This window comes from Panthera leo, chromosome C2 (assembly GCF_018350215.1).
Source record: "Panthera leo isolate Ple1 chromosome C2, P.leo_Ple1_pat1.1, whole genome shotgun sequence".
Lineage (NCBI taxonomy): Eukaryota > Metazoa > Chordata > Mammalia > Carnivora > Felidae > Panthera > Panthera leo.
The window spans coordinates 83,186,937-83,202,869 of record NC_056687.1 but is presented as its reverse complement, the minus strand read 5'-3'; the positions used below and the strand labels follow the sequence as shown (position 1 = coordinate 83,202,869).

The following is a 15,933-nucleotide window of genomic DNA, read 5'->3' as shown; positions in this document are numbered from 1 at the left end:
GGGGTTCATTATATTTTATTAAATCTGTTTGAAATTTTTCCATGACTAAAGTTTTAAAGTAAAAAATATATCTTTTTTAAGTTTATTTATTTGAGAGAGAGAGAGAGAGAAAAAAAAAAAAAAAAAAAAAAAAAAACACGCACAGAGAGGGGCAGAGATGGAGAGAGTCCCAAACAGGTTCCGCACTATCAGCACAGAACCCAACATGGGGCTCGATCTCACCAACCAGGAGATCATGATTGACCTGAGCTGATCTCAAGAATTGGATGCTTCATCAACTGAGCCATTCAGGTGCCCCTAAAAAACAAATTCTAACTATGAAATTGAACCATACTTTGTATACCAATACAGAAAGAAATCCAACGTTAAAAAAAAAAAAAAAAAGTTACAGATCAGTATGTATATTGATGCATATACAATGATTCCATTTTTGTATTTATAATTCAATTGTGTATGAGCTTTCAGACCTTACTCCCTACAATATATAGTGGTGTGGCAGGGGTTCCCAGGGCTTTTGCTCCCCATGTTATATTTATGTATTGTTTTAATTTTCTTTAATGGGCATGGATTTTATATTTTATAACCTATCATTTGTTTACCTAGTATAAACAAATCCATCTTTGGAAAAGATTATGTATATTGCTTGTGTCACTTTTCACCATTCTAAAGAACCAACTGGGCCATCAAAACTTTATAATACAGCCATGTGCTGGAAACCCATAGCATTCTAAGGAATCCAAGATTATGGAACAGGTCAGTGTGATTACCTCCTCAAACATATTGTACTGAATAAATCACTGTTAACTATTGTAGCTTTCACCTGCAAATATTACACCCACTGTCCTTCTGACACCAAGCCTCTCTAAAACAGGTATGGCTCATGCTACTTGCATGTCTATGGGGAAACGAAGAATGAATACTTCTTTGTACTTTGAAGAACGCTGAATTATCATTAGGAGAAAATTAAGCGGACATCAACCTTCTCTCCCAAGTAGAGAGGCATGTGTCACACACAAAAAAACCAAAGGTACTTGAAAACCAAATGAACCTGGATCCACATATTAACTTAAGGCCTCAGTGCTCAATAAGTATTGTCAAATGACATAAATATATTTTATTTGAAAGGCAATATTTGTAAAACAAAAAAACAGTTAAGAAATTGAAAGAGGGTCACCAACTTACTTGTGAAATAATGAAAAGTTCTAAAAGCTCTGTATTTGTACCCTTTTCTTGCATCCTCATGCCCTGAGCAGTTAGAAATAGAGGGTATTTATCAAAGGTATGTAAACATGTCACCAAGCTTTTTAAAATCCACATAATAGGGGTGCCTAGCTGGTGTGGTCAGTGGAGCATATGACTCTTGATCTCAGGGCTGTAAGTATGAGCCCCACACTGGGTGTAGAGATTACTTAAAAATAAAATCTACATACTATTTCTGTACCTGAAGCATAAATGTTTTGAAAAACTGCCTATGATTCTAATATGGACTCTAAAATAATCCAGCAAGGTGATACAAAACAGTAGCCCTTCAACTTTAGTAGGGCTGAGAGAGACACCACAACATTAATTTTTAGCAACTCGATTTTTGATACATGTGGGTAGAGGTACAAACTTCCTGGAACACTGTCAAGTACAATACTGCCAGACATACAAAGCATAAGTAAATACTCACCACAATGAAATGACTCTAAAGAAGAATATTAAATTCACTAACTACATATTTGCTGATCTAAAGGTCGTCAGTCACTAAAAACACTTCACAAATAACCAGACTTCAAAATTTATGATCAACTAGAAGAAAGCCATGTTTATCTTTACCTCCTTTCTGAAGTCTCCCTCCTTCTGTGGTCTTATGCTATCCAACCAATCAGCTTTTATACCATCAAAATAACTCTGGACCCTGGATTTCAGTGATTCATATTGCCAAATGGCAGCTGATCCAAATGCACAGCCTGTAAACTACATAAAATTAATATATCACAAAATAAATTCAAAAGAGAAATAGACCTACACATAGTTCCAAGGAAAATATTTCATTTTCATTGCTTCTTACAAAGCAACAGAAGGAACAGGAACATCTGGCACAGTAAAACCTATTAGGTGAAAAGAATATTTAACTGTTCCCACATTTTATTAACTCCACAGTACCCTGGAGCCTGTTTACAGCCAGAAATTTTCAAATAAAATTCAAAGTATCAACTTAGTATCACATGAAAAGTTACCCCAAATAAGAGGCCCATAAGTTTCTTCTCCGGGCTTACATAAATGAACCAGATTCTAATAGTAATTATTAAATTCACATTCTCCTGTAATCATTCATGACCCCAGATACCCAGATCCTTTAAATCCCCCTCCACTTGCCTTTAAGATAGACCAAATAGGACAAACAGTACTTCAACACTACACCAGCAGCAAGTTAGGTGACTCCTAGTGACATGAGCACTTACCCCAACAGTGAAAAACAAGGGCTTTATAAGGGTCCTTATAGGATAGGGAGAAGGATAAAAGACTGTTTCTTCTACAGGAGGAATCAAAGCACTTCTCTTGTATGTTTCACCAGTTGTTCCAGTGTCTGATCTTCTAGGTTCAACCTTCCTGGGTGCTTTTCTGAATCCACATTTTTGCTGAATAAAAAAGTTAAACCTTTAAGGGGAAAATAAGAGATTACCAAGAGCACTGTCTTGGAAACATCAACCTCTATGAGCCTCACCCCTGGCCTGCCATCATCAACATCTTAGTTCATTCTCATTCTGTAGCTCCAAAGAAGCCAAGATGCCTACTCCCAGGTAAAATTCAAAGTCAAAACACTGAACCGTGCCTTTCTAGAAAAATATAGCAACTTTATTTATTTTTTATTTTTTTAAAATGTTTTTATTTATTTTTGAAGGAGACAGAGAGGGACAGAGCATGAACGGGGGAAGAACAGAGAGAGAGGGAGACACAGAATCCGAAGCAGGCTCCAGACTCCAAGCTGTCAGCACAGAGCCCGAAATGGAGTCTGAACTCACGAACCGTGAGATCATGACCTGAACCGAAGTCGGACGCTCCACCGAGCCACCCAGGCTCACCCAGGTTTTGTTGTTTTGAGTCCTCATAGCTTGACCTCAAAATATTTGACACTATCGATGATACTTACCAGCTCTGCCTAGTTCCCGTAAGATTGCATTCCCTATTCTGCAAATTCACTTTCCTCATGGCTCTTTTTTCCTATCCCTTAGTGACAGATATTCTCAAAGGCTCCAATAGTTCCTCTACACACTCTCCATTCAACCGATACAAATCTCTTTTTTTTTTCTTTTGTAAAACTGTAACTTCTCCTAAGTAGACAATGTAGAATCCCCTTTCTGTTTGTTCCCATTGTACTCTAAACATACCATCTTTCCAGACTCAAAGCTCCTTGAAAGCAGAAATCGGAAAGGCCTTCCAAAACTTTGAAGAATAAACGTATTTCTGTGGCCTGGATGACTTGTAAGTAAATGATTCAAATATATTTCTTTAGTCTTAACTTCCATCTTCTATATTGTATTTCCAACCATATACTGAATATTTCCATTTGGATATGCTCCCAATTACTTTAAAACCAATGTATTAAAAGAAAACTCCACCTCTATAAACAGCTCCATTTTCTGACATCCTCAATCTTTTTCTTTTTAATTAATTTATTTAATTTACATCCAAGTTAGTGCAACATGTAGTGCAATAATGACTTCAACAGTAGATTCCTAATGCCCCTTACGCATTTAGACCATCCCCGTACCCACAGCCCCTCCAGCAACCCTCAGTTTGTTCTCTATATTTAAGAGTCTCTTATGTTTTGTCCCCCTCCCTGTTTTTATATTATTTTTGCTTCCCTTCCCTTATGTTCACCTGTTTTGTATCTTAAATTTCTCATATGAATGAAGTCATATGATATTTGTCTTCCTCTAATTTCACTTAGCATAATACTCTCTAGTTCCATCCACATAGTTGCAAATGGCTGACATCCTCAATCTTTTGGAGAGACCACAGTTCTTTCAATCACTGAGGTTAAAAAATCTAGAGGTCATTTTGGAGTTCTCTCTCTCCTTTACTCTTTCCGTCCAATGAAAAACAAACTCTGTCAAATAAAAATATTTTTTTCATTCTTAGTCCCTCACCTCATGCCTGGATTACAGCAACAGCTTACTTAACTCCAAACATTTTATCTTAACGTATTGTTTTTTCTCCTACCACTTTTTCTCAAACATTCAACAGTTCCTCAAATGCCTCTTCAGAGGGCCAAAAATCTCTCCCCAGTTCCAATACAACTCCTTAGTTCATCCCTTCTGACTTGGAATACTCTACTATTTTCTAACAGGTCTCATTGCTTCTAATATTGTCCCACTCCAATTCATCCTCCACATTTTATTAAGCACAAATGTAATGTCATTCTCCTGCTCTAAACCCCACAATAATTTTCCATTCTTCCATCAAACTCAGCAGGGCTACTCCTCTGTCTGGTACCTCCCTTTGGTACCTTTATCTCCTCCTCCAGGAAGCCCAGAGTGGGGGTCTCCTTTGGACTCCTAGAGTCCCAAAGCAACCTGTATAGACTCTTTTACTTATGTCAACTATTGCCTCTACCACAACTGGACAATTTTGTATTCACTGTACCTCTATCACTAAGCCCAGTCCCTAACAAAGGTCAATAATTATATTAGAAGAAGGAGGTCAAGAATGATTGTTAGTTCTATTAAGAATAACTGAAAGGAAGATGGTAGTATTCACCAAGACAAGGGAAATCAGAAGCACCAAAATAGGAAACTGGAAGATAAAACATGAAAAATTCCATGTTGGGCAGTGTTCAAAATGCTTGTGGTCATGGCAGCTCTATTCTAATAGCCAAAGAACTGGAACTTCAATTTCCATCAAAAGGGGAAAGGATAAACTGTGGAATATTCATACAATGCAGTACTACTCAACAAAAAACTACTGATCACACATTATGGATCAATCTCAGGAACACTGTTGAGCAAAACAATGTTTATCTTTCAGTGATGGTTCCATAGGTGTATACATTTGCCACAATCCATGGGCCATACACTTAACACTTACACACATCAAGTATTGTTAGCATTGTAGGATACCTAGATGGTGTCTAGTAGGCATCTGGAAACAAATGAAACTCAGAAAAATGGCATAGTGACTATTATTACTATTACTTGCCTAGTATGCTCTTTGAAAAGTCTGAGTCCACTCCACAAATCAACTTCTCAGAAGTCACATTGTGAGGGTGGGCAATAGTGATAAAGTAATTTACCTCCAAATCTTTAATAACTCATAACTTATACTTCTAAATAAGTGCTATTCTTTTCAAGGAAATCTATTTTGAAAAGTGATGAACTTATTCAAACAAAGGCAATGTTGCCTTGACTGGCTCTGAACTTCCTTCAGAGCCCTGTTACCAGAATTATGAATATCTCTTAGCAAATACTGTTAAATAGCTAATCCCAAATCTATGTCTAGTTCTTTTTCTCTTGCCTTTTTCTGCAGAGACTAAAAAAGATAAGTATCTTCACTTTTCCAGCATCCTTTATGGCAGAAGGTGGCCATATTACAGAATTCTGACAAAATGAGAGACAAGAGTTTTTTAGGGGTTCCCCAGAGTGACTCAGTCGGTTAAGCATCTGACTCTTGGTTTCAGCTCAGGTCATGATCTCACAGTTTGTGGGTTGGAGCCCCATGTCAGGCTCTGTGCTGCTGGCATGGAGACTGCTTGGGATTCTCTCTCTTCCAATAACAAATAAACACACTTAAAAAACAAAAAAAGAATTTTTTAGGTACCTCTTGGGAAGATTTTGCTTATCTGATAAAAATTGGCATATCACCAAGGTCACACCCCTCCCCCCTTCTGTTTGCCTTGAATGGGGATGTAAATGCCTAGATTTGCGGCAGTCATCTTTTTTTTAATATTTGTTTATTTTTGAGAGAAGAAGAGACAGAGCGTGAATAGGGAAGGGACAGAGAAAGAGGGAGACACAGAATCCAAAGCACGCTCCAGGCTCTGAGCTGTCAGCACAGAGCCCGATGTGAACTGTGAGATCATGACCTCAGCCGGAAGTCCGGTGCTTAACTGACTGAGCCACCCAGCTGCCCCGGGGCAGTCATCTTGAATGCCAAGAGATTCAAATACTGACATTTTTAACCCACTGAGCAGACAGTAGCCACTTACCTCCATCTACTTAAACTACTCCCCTCATTTATTTTTAATTTTTTTATGTTTTTATTTTTGAGAGAGAGAGAAAGAGAGAGAGACAGAGTGTGAGTGGGGGAGGGGCAGCGAGAGAGAGGGAGACACAAAATGTGAAGTAGGTTCCAGGCTTCAAGCTGTCAGCACAGGGCCTGACGCAGGGCTCAAACTCACGAACCATGAGATCATGACCTGAGTTGAAGTCGGATGCTTAACCAACTGAGCTACCTAGGCACCCCAAACCACCCCCCTCATTTAAACAATAAATTTACCTACAGTCAAATGTATTCATGACAACACCTTTAAAGTGGCAAATATTGGGGCGCCTGGGTGGCTCAGATTGGTTAGCCTCCGACCTCAGCCCAGGTCATGATCTCATGGTTTGGGCCCCACGTCAGGCTCTGTGCTGACAGCTCAGAGCCCGGATCCTGCGTTCCCTCTCTCTCTGCCCCGCTCCTGCTCATGCTCTCTTTCTCAAAATAATAAAAACACTAAAAATATCTTTAGGTGGCAAATGTTAACACTCTACAATTGAATTTTTAAATTATTTTTTAATGTTTATGTTAGAGAAAGACAGAGAGAGAGAGAGAGAACAAGTGGGGGAGAGGCAAAGAGAGAGGGAGACAAAGAATCTGAAGCAGGCTCCCAGCTGTTAGCACAGAGCCTGACTTGGGATGGGAACTCACGAACTGTGAGATAATAGCCTGAGCCAAAGTCAGACACTTAACCAACTGAGCAACCCAGGTGCCTCTGGATTTAATTTTTATTAAACAATTCAAAGCAACACGGAGCTAGGTTAATAAATAAAGTAACATCACCACTTTGGGCCAAAAAACAAAAATGTGACATAAAGTAACAGGAATATGTTCCCTTTAAAGACCACAAGTTGTAACCCAGTGTTGTTTTCTGGCATTACTTTTTTTTATTAGACCAAGAAAGATGAAGAATGAGACTTCTTTGTATCTCTAATGGTATAATAATAGAAGAAACATACTCAATCAGATCTAATGAAAGATTACTTCCACAGCTCATCGACTTATTTCAAATTCTGAAGTACAATGTTTGAAAAGGAACACAAACACACCAGGTCGGGAATCTAAACTTGAAGCAAACTCAGACCTTTTGCTGAGAATAATATTCACCTTAGAAATAAGTATGAGGCCAAGGACACCAAGAATACGTGACACAAGTTGGCTCCAGAGTTAAATTCAGATGCAGAGTACATATATTAAGAATACACACATGGCACAAAAACAGACACTCAGATCAATGGAACAGAATAGGCAACCCAGAAATGGACCCAGAAACATATGGCCAACTAATCTTTGACAAAGCAGGAAAGAATAGCCAATGGAATAAAGACAGTCTCTTCAGCAAATGGTGCTGAGAAAACTGGACAGCGACATGCAGAAAAATGAACCTGGACTACTTTCTTACACCATACACAGATACAAACTCAAAATGGATGAAAGACCTAAATGTAAGACAGAAAGCCACCAAAATCCTCGAGGAGAAAGCAGGTAGAAACCTCTTTGACCTGGGCTGCAGCAACTTCTTACTCAACACGTCTCTGGAGGCAAAGGAAACCAAAGCAAAAATGAACTATCGTGACTTCTTCAAAATAAAAAACTTCTGCACAGCGAAGGAAACGATCAGCAAAACTAAAAGGCAACCAACGGAATGGGAGAAGGTATTTGCAAACGACATATCAGATAAAGGGTTAGTATCCAAGATCTATAGAGAACTTATCAAACTCAACTCCCAAAAAACAAATAATCCAGTGAAGAAATGGGCAAAAGACATGAATAGACACTTCTCTAAAGAAGACATCCAGATGGCCAATCAACACATGAAAAAATACTCAACATCACTCATCAGGGAAATACAAAATCACAATGAGATACCACCTCACACCTGTCAGAATGGCTAACATTAACAACTCAGGCAACAACAGAGGTTGACAAGGATGTGGAGAGAGAAGATCTCTTTTGCACAGCTGGTGGGAATGCACACTGGTGCAGTCATTCTGGAAAAGTATGGAGGTTCCTCAAAAAATTACAAATAGCACTACCCTACCACCCGGCAATTGCACTACTAGATATTTATCCAAGGGATACAGGTATGCTGTTTCGAAGGGACCCATGAACCCCAATTTTATAGCAGTGCTATCAACAGTAGCCAAAGAATGGAAAGAGCCCAAATGTCCACCAATGGATAAATGGATAAAGAAGATGTGTGTGTATATACACATACACACACATAATGGAGTATTACTTGGCAGTCAAAAAGAATGAAATCTTGCTATTTGCAACTACGTGGATGGAACTAGAGGGTATTATGCTAAGCAAAATTAGTCAGAGAAAGACAAATATATGACTTCACTCATATGAGGACTTTAAGATACAAAACAGATGAACATAAGGGAAGGGAAGCAAAAATAATACAAAAACAGGGAGGGGGACAAAACCATAAGAGACTCTTAAACATGAAGAACTAATGGAGGGTTGCTGGAGGGGTTGAGGGCAGGGGGATAGGCTAAATGAGTAAGGGGCTTAAGGAATCTACTCCTGAGATCATTGTTGTACCATGTGCCAACTTGGATGTAAATTATAAAAAATAAATTATAGAAAGTAAAAAAAATAAATATATGTATCTTGAAGGTGAAACCAAAAAAAACAAAAAAAAAACAAAAAAATACACACACACAGAGGCTCCTGGCTGGCTCAGTCAGTGGAGCATGCAACTCAGGTTGTGAGTTTGAGCCTGACAACGAGTGTAGATTTAAAATCTTAAAAAAAAAAAAAAAGTGTGTGTGTGTGTATGTATGTGTGTGTATATGTACACACACACATACATATAAAGAACATATTATTGGGAATTACAGTTAGACATACAGACCTTGTTGGACAGAATTAAGTACAATGTATCGGTTCACTGAACATCTATTCCTATTACCCAGCACATATTCATACACCACAGGGCTGGAAACCTAAAAACTGTGTTTCCCAGGTATCCTTTCAGTTAGGTTCCAGATGTCCTTTTGATTAGTGTTATACCTATCCAATACCTGAAGTCAAAACTGAATAAGAAGGCAAGACATAAGGTATCAATTTGCAAGCGAAAATAATGGTGAAGGCAGCATAGTTCTTACTTAGGTCAGCAGATCCTGATTTGGCAGCAGCTTCCCCAGTCTTCTCGTTTATTGTTGCATAACAAACCACCCCAAAACTTAACTGTCCTGAAACCGTAATTATTTCTCAAGACTTTCTAAGTTAGCTGCCCTCAGGAGGGCAGTCCTTCTGGTGTCACCTATGGTCACTTACACAACCCGTCCTTTGAGCGCTCAACTGGAGCTGGGCAGTCTAATATGGCCTCACTCCCACACCTGGGGCCTGTATGGGCTATCGGCTGGCCATCTCTCACCAAATGGTCTCTCAGTAATCAAGCTAGTGGAGGCTTCTGTCATGGCAGTTGGGAGTGTTCTAAGAGGGAAAAGGTGAAAGCTGCAAGGCCTCTCAAGGCTCAGACTCTGGACCTTGTACATTATTTCTGCCACAAGCTACTGGTCAGAACAAATCACAAGACCAACCCAGCTTCAGGAAATAGAGAAATAGATAAGAGAAATGGATGAGAGGAGCTGTGAATTACTGCTGCCATGTTTTTTAATCTACCATCAGTTGCGGCAGCGGCAGTGACGACTGAAAGCTTAGTCTCAGAACAGTAATTCTCAATCCCGGCTCCTGAAGAGCAGAACATGCCACCGTGGCATAAGGACTGTTTTGAGCTGAGTGCAACTGAGAAGCAGATATAAGAAAAACTCTGCCCTGCCCCCATGTGCCTAAAAGTAGGATATAAATTTGTAAAGGTGTACCCACTATCCTCCACCAGGAAAAATAGAATCAAGAGACAACTCTAGACCCTTATGTGCCCAGAGAAGGCACCAGAAAAATCTAACAGCCTTATATCCATTAGCTCCCTCATATATTGCTTCCCCACAGTTTGCTGTCCTAAAAACTCAAAAGTCCTTGTCCTTTGTCTTCTCATTTCTCTAAAACTTTGTTGTTTTTCAAATGCTATATAAACCCAGATTCTAACTTTGTGTTATTCATCAGGGAGTGCCCCCACGTGTATGTGCAATGCACATGTTCACAAGCTTGTTTTTCTCTTGCGAATCCATCTTTTGTCAGTCTATACAGGGCCCTAGCCAATGAGCGTAAGATTGGTACAGGAAAAACAGCTTTTCTTTCCCTATACTACACATAAGAATTGCCTAGTGAGCTCTTAAAAATACTGTACTATGGGGTGCCTGGGTGGCTCAGTCAGTTAAGCATCTGACTTCAGCTCAGGTCACGATCCCATGGTTTGTGAGTTCAAACCATGCATTGGGCTGTCAGCTCAGAGCCCCATTCGGATCCTGTCTCCCATTTTGCTTCTCCCCCCCCCCACCCCCCCCCCACAAAAGTGCATACTCTCTCTCTCTCGAAAATATTTTAAAAAATACTGTACCATGGCTCCACTTCATACCAATTCGTCTCCAGAGGTGGCATGAAGGCATCACTAAAGAGCTACCCAGCTGATTCTCATGTGCAGCCAGGGTTGGGATTTACCACAGGTTTGGGAAAAACTTCAAGTATATATACAAATCACCTGGGGATCTTGTTAATATCAAATTCCAAATCAGTAAGCCTGGGGTGAGGAAAATAGCAGATTCTGCATTTCTAAACAAGCTTGCAAAAGGACAAACTTTGGCCTGTATGGTGGATTTGGCCCTCCAGCTAAGTTTTAAATTTTTAAACATTTTTTTTTAAAGTTTACTTATTTAGGGGGAGGGAGGGAGGGGGAGGGGGGGGAGAGGGGGGGAGAGGGGGAGAGGGGGAGAGGGGGGGAGAGGGAGGAGAGGGGGGGAGGGGGGAGAGGGGGAGAGAGGGGGAGAGGGGGGGAGGGGGGGGGAGAGGGGGGAGAGAGGGGGGAGGGGGGGGAGAGAGGGGGGGGGGGAGAGGGGGGAGAGAGGGAGGGAGGGAGGGGAAGGGCACATGAGCGTGAAGGTAGGGGAAGAAAGGGAGAGAGAGAATCCCAAGCAAGACCCTCAGCTGTCAGTCCAGAGCCTGAGGTGGGGGGCCCTATGAACCATGAGATTATGACCTGAGCCGAAATCAAGAGTCTGACACTTAAAAGAATGAGCCACTCAGGTGGCCCAAGGAATTATTTAAAGGAAAAGAAAGAGTATGTGACAGAGACTATATGTGGCCTGGTCATTTTCTATCTGGCCTTTCACAAAATAATTTTGCCACCACGGTCCAAGATGCCTAAGCATGGTTCACAAACCACTTTCAATAGCAAGGAGCTAGAACCTGACCACCCCCCCCAACAATATTTCTACTTCAATTAGAATGGTTATGTACAGGGGCATCTGGATGGCTCAGTCAGTTAAGCATCCGACTTTGGCTCAGGTCATGATCTCACGGTCTGTGGCTTCGAGCCCCGCATCAGGCTCTCTGCTATCAGTGCAGAGCCTGCCTGGGAAATTTCTCTCTCTCCCTCTCTGCCCTTCCGCCATTCACACATTCTGTCTCAAAATAAACTTAAAAAAAGGTTATGTACAAGTTAATCCTATTTAACTAGGACTAACAAAAATTCAGATTTGTAACAAAGAATTTAAACACAAAAATTTAACTAGGGCTGACAGTAAGCATTCCTCACTGACCCCCAGCATCCATGCCCTTTTCTCCCTCTCGTAACAGTGTCCTGGAATTTCTAGCCATTTGGTTGGGGGAGGCACCCAAGCTCCGGACTAGCTTAAGCTAACCTACACACCCCACTCTCTGCCAATTTCAAAGGATTCAAGGATGGGCATGTATCTCAAATCAGGCCAAGTTGGTCCAGTGAAATTCAATTTCAAGACTTTGTTTGAATACTGGAGAACTTTTTCTGCTGGATGTGAACCTAAAAGTATATAGTCCCAAGAGCTGTTAACAGCCATTTTGAGATATGAGAATGAGACAGCATGCTGAGAGAATAAAGCTAACACTTAGGAAGCAGAGCCAAGCCATGAAGAAAAATGGAATCCTGGTGACAATCTGAAACACCAAATCTTGTTTCACCAGTCCTGCTTCTGGACTTTTTTAACTGCAAAAACCAATAAATTCCCCTAATCACTGAGATTGGTTAGAGTACAGTTTTCTGTTAGTACAAAATTTTTTTTTTTTTACAAAAATGCTTTTAGATGGAGTACTTCATCACACATTATATGACAAAGTACATTTGTCTTTAGGGGGAGTTTTGTGTTAAATTTCTTAAAATGCAACAACAAGAAGGAAAAACATGATAAATGTCTCCAACTGCAAATGTTAGAGATATTTACAAGCTTAGGTTCTTTAGCGCTACCCATTCACATCGGTGCAAAAGATGGAAAAGATGACTTAATAAATCACTTACCTTAAGTAAATTCGGAAAACAAAAACAACATGATAAAATGGATGGTGTGAGGGGAGAGCGGAATGGGAGGAGAGGGGTATTAGAGGCATATACCATCTCATAAAGACATGCCCGCCATTTAGCTCTGCTGTTTTGGTCCTTCCGCCAATAACCAGGAATTTGTGAAAGCAGTCTAATGCACTCAAAGTGGGAAGATCTCATGAATACCTGAGTCACTACTGGCCATATAATTGTTATAGTTCAATTTTTTAACATGATCCCATAACTTTTAAATAGAAAAAAGTATTATCTATGTATTAGCTGGCATAATGATGAATTGTCTTGTGAGTTGTTTTTAACAGTGCAACTTGGGTATAAGTACAAGTCGGCACTAATGTCTATGTTATTAAAGATTTTCATGAATAAATTGAGTAGAAATGGCCTAATGTTCAAATGGAGACAGCATGTGTCCAAGGATACATAAAGTCATTCCACTTAAAAATAAATGTTTTTAGGGGAGAGGGGATTTTGACAAACACTTGCATGACCAAATTATTTTCTTAAAACCTATCCTGAGTTAACAGATGGTAAATTAAACAGGGAAAATAATTGAACAACCAACTATTCTCTTAGATACTCCCATACAAATGAAATCATGCAGGCTTCTTTCAACACTAAACCATTTCTCAGAAGTGCTGCCAGAAATTTGAATATGGTAAAGCTTCTGAAGAGCCTGATATTTTTTCCTTTTTCTGTAAAGGAACAGAGACTAAATATTTTAGTTGAAGAAACATCTGTCACATATTATTTTGCTTTGCAACCCTTTAAAAATGTAGAAACCATTTTTAGCTGGTGGACCGCCTTAGACCTGCCAGTTTACAGAACTTCTATATCACTACCTGTAGTGCAAATTCTCAGCCATGCTTCAGGCCTATCATAACAGAATCACAAGGATTAAGCCCAGAACTCTGCTTTTTAACCTCACCTCTAGCTTCATTCTTCTGTATACTAATCTTAGAAATACAAGAAGTCAAAGCAGACCTAATAAAGTTACATACAAGGTAACTCATTCTTCCTATTAACTTTAAAGTGCTTGTTTCCAGAGGTGAGTAGGCATATATACTATTTCAGGCTTACTCATATTCTTTTGTAATGCACATTTTTCTACGCAACCATAAAAATGTCCTTTTCCAACTCTGCAAATAAATGGCAAGCTTAAAAAAAAAAAAAAAAGATGAGGAGTACCTGGGTGGCTCAACTGGCTGAGAGTCCTACTCTTGGCTTAGGCTCACAGTACATGGGATCAAGACCTGCCTTGGCCCTGCAGTGACAGCACGGAGTCTGCTTGGGATTCTCCCTCTCCCTCTCTGCCCTTTTCCCTACTTACACGGGCACACACACACTCTCAAAAATGTCTTTCACTTTCCGTTCCTTACACATATTTTTAATATTAACACACCTGTTGTTTCCTAATAGCCATATTAATTTTTCTTTCCCCTCAAATCATGCAATTCTGATAGGGATTTGGGATAAACTATGGAACCTGGACCCCTGAAATCTATTACCACCTCCACCTGACCTTCTCATTCTCCATCTCCCCGGGAGTTTAAGATTAGTGCCTGAATCTCCATGTTTAAGGTGTATCATGAAGTTAAAGTACAGTGTGTATGCAAGTTTTCACAAATCCCTATCCTGATTCACTTGCAGTCCTTGTAAGAACTACAGGCTCTTCCACTCCCTACCCTCCTTCTGAGTTGATAGAACTGGGGTGAGGCCTGGAAAATACATTCTACAAGCACTCCAGGTGATTCTTAAAATTGGGTAATGGCTCTACCAGTATGGACCCTCAATATTTGCTACTGGCCGCCCCTCTGTTGAACGCTCTACCTTTCCTTGCTACCAACAATCAGATGGATTCCAGGCATCTAGAACCAACTCCAACTCAAACGGGGAAGGATGAAACTCTGGATTAAAGAACAGGAACAAGGGGCACCTGGGTGGCTTAGTTGGTTGAGTTTCCCGCTCTGGATTTCGGCTCAGGTCACGATCCTAGAGTAGTGGGATCGAGCCGGTGTCGGGCTCCATGCTACGCGTGTAGCCCACTCGAGATTCTCTCTCCTTCTGCCCCTCTCCCTACTCACTCTCAAAACAAACAAACAAACAAACACCCAGGAACAAATTTCAAGTTAAATACACATCAAAATCTTGGACAGCTGAGGGATTTTTCTCTTCTCTTAATTCAGAAGTGAATTAACAAAAGCAGCAAACACTGATAGACAACACTCTTCATACAGCTTCTACTCGGGAAAACCAGTACTGTAGTTTTCTTTCCAAATCATGTGAAAACAAAATATTCCAGGGTCTCCATTCTTTAAAAAAAAAAAAAAAAACCTTTCCTACGACTTCGTAGAAGGCAAAGGGATGCCCTCTTCTGACCCCGTCTTCCCTTAGTTCTTTCTCTTAACGCTAAAGAAAATAATTGTAGAACAGAGGTTTATAAAGACTGACAGAGAATAAACTCTCAATTCTGCTATTCTAACACCTGTGTCACCGCTTCACTTAAAAATATGGTACCAGTAACTTCCTCGCGGGATTATGAGGGTTGCACGCCCTCAGCCCTCAGAGACTAGTTCCCCTTCCCCCCACGTCCTTCCTGATGGGAAAAGGAACAGCCCGCGCGAGCTCACGGAGAGTAGGGCCGGTCACTGTGCACCCCGGCTCGGGGCAGAGTGGCGCGGCGAGAAGCGAGGACTGGACGGAGAAGAGAGAAGAAAGCAGGGCGGAAACCGGAAGGGACGGGTGAGGAGAGGGGTGAGCGAAGGCAGCTCCAGAGACCCCACGGCTTGCACCCCCGAGGATGCTCGGCCAGAGCTGAGGAACCGAAGAGAAAGAAGCCAGGAGAGGCGATCTTTACCTGCGTCCGAGCAGTCGCGGCGGGGCCAGGGCCGCAGTGAGCTCCTCGCAGCTGCGGCCGCCCGCCGGCGGAGCCCACGCCCGGCCACAGCCCCAGCCTCTCTGCGCCCAGCCTCGCCACGCCATCTTCCCAACCTCTGCCCCCCCATGGCCCGACCTTACGAACCCCTGCCGCGGAACCACTTCCGGGGCGAAGGAAAAACCATAGAGCGCCGAGGAGCAGCCTAGAGCGCCCCTGCACGGCTGAGCGGAGGCCCAACGCACCCAAGGGTTCCGCGGCGCTCGGAGAGCGGCGCGGCCTCCGCCTGGTTTGCACATGAGGTCCAGAGGAAAAAAAGACGGAAAAACTAGCACTCATTGAGTAATGCCACGTACCAGGGACTTTACCGAAGTTACTG

The 15,933-nt window shown here is 41.3% G+C and overlaps 1 protein-coding gene across 2 annotated transcripts in view; it reads right to left on the bottom strand.

Moving 5' to 3' along the window:
* The window catches only part of PARL (presenilin associated rhomboid like), a 49,900-nt gene extending 34,239 nt beyond the window's left edge, over positions 1-15,661 (bottom strand). For both annotated transcript variants that reach the window (XM_042954930.1, XM_042954931.1), the window contains exons 1-3: positions 15,537-15,661; positions 2,448-2,643; positions 1,819-1,959 (exon numbers count right to left, since the gene is read on the bottom strand). In XM_042954930.1, the coding sequence (XP_042810864.1) occupies positions 1,819-1,959; positions 2,448-2,643; positions 15,537-15,661 (462 nt within the window). The remainder of the gene's footprint in view (positions 1-1,818; positions 1,960-2,447; positions 2,644-15,536) is intronic.
* Positions 15,662-15,933: the final 272 nt, after the last annotated feature.